The following is a 3,970-nucleotide window of genomic DNA, read 5'->3' as shown; positions in this document are numbered from 1 at the left end:
AGATTACTACCAAATCCCTCTCAGCCGGGTGCTGCGCGCCAAATTGAAGTTCAAATCTGTGGTTAGTGGTGCCAAACAGCCGTCGCTCATCAGCGACAAAATTGGCAAAAAGGAGCAGCAGGACAAATGACGAAGGAAACGATCCAAATGGACTAGATGCAATGCGAGCTCTGTTCTTCTTCCTGTAACCGTTGACTATCTCCGAGCTTAGTTGGCCATGGCTTCGATTTAAAATGGAGTGTGTAGAAGCAGTACGACTAATCGCGGTGGGCTGGCCGCCGGCCGGCTCCAACTAACTGACCACCGATCATCTCCATCGTGTCCCTCATGGCTCTGACGGGCATGTTTGACTTGTTTACACCTCAATTAGTCCTATAAATAGCAAGGCCCCTACCTCCTAGGTTACCATCAGCATCAGTCCTGTGTTCGCCACACACCCCTGTGTCTGCAATCTGCTGCCTCTGCATGTCCCTCTCCAGCTCCCTCAGCTCGTCCGGCAAGGTCAGCTGTCTCAAGTAGATTACATGCAAATCGACTAGCTTGCTCAAACGCGTTCATGTGCTAGATGTTCTTAGGTTTTTGGCTGCAATGTTGTGACTGCAGATGGGGAGCCGCGCGAGGATGCAGCAGCGCCTAGCTGCTGCGCTCGTGGCGGTCGTTGTTGTCGGAGTGGCCTCGGCGCAGGCGCCGCCGGTGACGAGCGCGCTACTGCAGCAGGTGGCGGGGTCGCTGCAGATGTACGTGGACGCGCTGCCGGTGATGCCCAAGATCCGCGGCTACGACTTCCAGAACGGCCGCGTCGTGCCTGTCAACCTCACCATCGGCATGTTCCAGAAGAACTGGGTAAGTAGCTAAAGGCACCGACTCCGTTTGATTGGTAGCTCAACATTGTGAAAGAGCACAAGTATATTATACATGCTTAATCGGCCAAAAAAAAATACTAGGGAAAAAATCATCATGGAGTAGCAGTTAGTTAGACTGGGATGCATGCAAGTATCTACGTGAGCACGTAAGTAGAATTTTTGTAAAACTCTTTCGTAGGAGTAGTATTACTGCGTTTGACGCTATCAAATGAAACGTTGTTGACTCGTGTACTGTGCTAATGCAATTTCATTCAACGCCGGCAGAAATTCCACCGCGACCTCCCGGCGACGCCAGTGTTCGTGTACGGGGAGTGCGCCGACTCCGCCACGTTCCCGGGCCCCACCATCGTCGCCCGCCACGACGTGCCGCTCGCCGTCACGTGGGAGAATCACCTCCCCGACCGCCACATCCTCCCGTGGGACCCCACCGTGCCCACCGCCATCCCCAAGAGCGGCGGCGTCCCCACCGTCGTCCACCTCCACGGCAGCGCCCACCCGCCGCAGGCCGACGGCAGCGCCTTCGCGTGGTTCACCGCGGGGTTCCGCGAGACCGGCCCCGCGTGGACGCAGGCCACGTACCGGTACCCCAACGTGCAACCCCCCGGCAACCTCTGGTACCACGACCACGCGCTCGGTCTCACCCGAGCCAACCTCCTCGCCGGCCTCCTCGGCGCCTACGTCATCGAGAAGCCTGAGGTTGACGTCCCCATGGGCCTGCCCTGCGACAACGACGATCTCCACCTCGTCATCGCCGACCGCAGCTTCAACGTCGACGGCTCGCTCTACATGAACTCCACCGGCGTCGTGCCCTCTATTCACCCGCAGTGGCAGCCCGAGTACTTCGGCGAGGCCATCACCGTCAACGGCAAGGCATGGCCGTTCCTCGCCGTCCACCGCCGCCGATACAGGTTCCGCATCCTCAACGCCAGCAACGCGCGCTACTTGAACGTCTCGCTGTCCAACGGCCTGCCCATACACGTCGTCGGATCCGACGCGTCCTACCTCGCTGCTCCGGTCACCGTGTCCAGCCTCCTCATATCGCCGGCCGAGATCTTCGACGTCGTCGTCGACTTCTCCATGTCGCCGACGGCTGAGGTCGAGATTCTAAACTCGGCGCCGTACCCGTTCCCGACCGGCACTGCACCGGGTCCGCTCAACGGGAAGGTGATGAAGTTCGTGATCACTTCGAATAGGCCGCACGACCCACCAGACAACTCGACGGTGCCGGACCGCGAGGTGCCGTACGCGAACGTGGCGTCGCTGGGGCCGACGTCTGAGACGAGGTATATCGTTATGTACGAGTACCTGACGCCTGGGGGGCAGCCAACGCACCTCTACATCAACGGGCTGCGGCTGGAGGACCCCGTGACGGAGACGCCGCGGTCGGGGACGACGGAGCTGTGGCACGTGATCAACCTCACTGGTGACAACCACCCGCTGCATATCCACCTGGGCATGTTCCAGGCCGTCAAGATGCAGCAGCTGGTCGACCTGCAGGGGTTCACCGACTGCATGACGCAGGCCAACGACGCCATCAAGTGCGGCATCGACCAGCACGCGGTCGGGCCCGTCGTGCCGGTGCCGGACCACGAGAAGACGTGGAAGAACGTGGTGAAGGTGCCGCCGGGGTTCGTGACGACGGTGGTGGTGGCGTTCAAGCTGGTGGACACCAACCAGCCCTTCCCCTTCGACGTCACGGCGGAGCCTGGATACGTGTACCACTGCCACGTAAGTGCCACGTGATTCCCCCATTCATTTTTCATGCATGCAGCGAAGCAGTAAGCTCCAATAATGTGCACGCTGATCTTGTGCAGATCCTGGATCACGAAGACAACGCCATGATCCGGCCACTAAAGCTGCTTCCCTGAAGAGATTTGCTAAAGGAATCCATGAAGAACACAAGCATCCATTATTTTTATTTCCAATTGCATGAACATTTGTTTGTTACGAAAATTATTTATTCGATTCCTTTGTAAGCATCCTAGTCGTACGATATCTGTCATGTCAATGATTGACAAGTATACAAATCGTCACGCAATGTATTTGATTATTTGAAGTGAAATATATATATGATTGGGAGCTGTGATTAAAGGGGGTGAATAGAAGTTTCAATAAATTTCTTGTTAAATTGATGGTCTTATTCTATTCGATCACACATCAATATCTCTACAAGAGAATCATAGTAGAACGCAATACAAATACACAGCGAAAAAATCACACCTACCCAAAAAGCTCGGAGACTTCGGAGAAAGATAAAAAACCAAACTTCAAGATTCAACAAAAAGTGAGTCATATGGTTAGAATCGAACATTAGATTCTACAAAAAATCAATTCATAACTTATTCTCACACAAAGGTTGAATCTTAAAAAAAGATCACTCAAGGATGAAGAGATGAACACCAGGTAGAGAAGATCTCCAAGATGATGATCTTAAAGGAAAGGGAATTCAACACCCTATTATATATACATGTGTATGTGAATTTTATGCCTTTATTATCAAGAAGAACAACCTCCCAAGGTGTTAAATTTTAGCTAAAAAAGAAAAAAGAAAATCAACACCAAAGAGCCCACCACGCATTAGGCTACAAATTTCTAAACTAAACTCCAGAATAAAATAGCCCATCCCGCATTCATTAGGCTACAAATTTCTAAACTAAGGGACCACTCCCCACGCGTCACCACTCAATCGAACCCCACGAAATCTCTAAACCCTGATCATCATATCGTATGAAGCCAAAAAACACAAGCGACAAGCCTTCCTTGCACGACTATCACCGGGTTTCATCCCAACACGCAGCGCAATTAAGCACCACCACCTCATTCACGGAGGCAGGTGATGGAAGAGAGGGAGAGGGGGTCACCTTCAGCGAGCGACAGCGGCAGTGGTACCTGGGGAGATCGGTGGCCGGTGGAGGTGGAGCAGGGTTTTGCGCGGCCCTGCCTTCCCTCTCCTTTTACCCTACTGGGTGGATGCGTTGCGCGCAGACGAAGTACAGGTGAAGGCATGTAGAGCCGAGCTCGAGCGAGTCAATCGCCTCAAGCTCGAACTCGTTAGAATCTCAAGCGGAGCTTGAAATCCAGCCGAACCTAGAGCGATGCTCAAGGTT

General features: G+C 53.8%; 1 protein-coding gene across 1 annotated transcript; it reads left to right on the top strand.

Annotated features, from left to right (window-relative positions):
- The first annotated feature begins 603 nt into the window (after positions 1–603).
- Positions 604–2,931, top strand: LOC133909777 (multicopper oxidase LPR1 homolog 4). The gene is made up of 3 exons (XM_062352333.1): positions 604–843; positions 1,128–2,591; positions 2,678–2,931. Exons 1-3 carry the CDS (start codon positions 604–606, stop codon positions 2,729–2,731), a joined length of 1,758 nt encoding a protein of 585 aa, XP_062208317.1. The 3' UTR covers positions 2,732–2,931.
- The last annotated feature ends 1,039 nt before the right edge of the window (positions 2,932–3,970 follow it).

The sequence above is a fragment of the Phragmites australis genome, chromosome 2, assembly GCF_958298935.1.
Source record: "Phragmites australis chromosome 2, lpPhrAust1.1, whole genome shotgun sequence".
Classification (NCBI taxonomy): domain Eukaryota; kingdom Viridiplantae; phylum Streptophyta; class Magnoliopsida; order Poales; family Poaceae; genus Phragmites; species Phragmites australis.
Note: the sequence above shows the minus strand (reverse complement) of the source record. Positions and strands in the feature narration are given on the sequence as shown.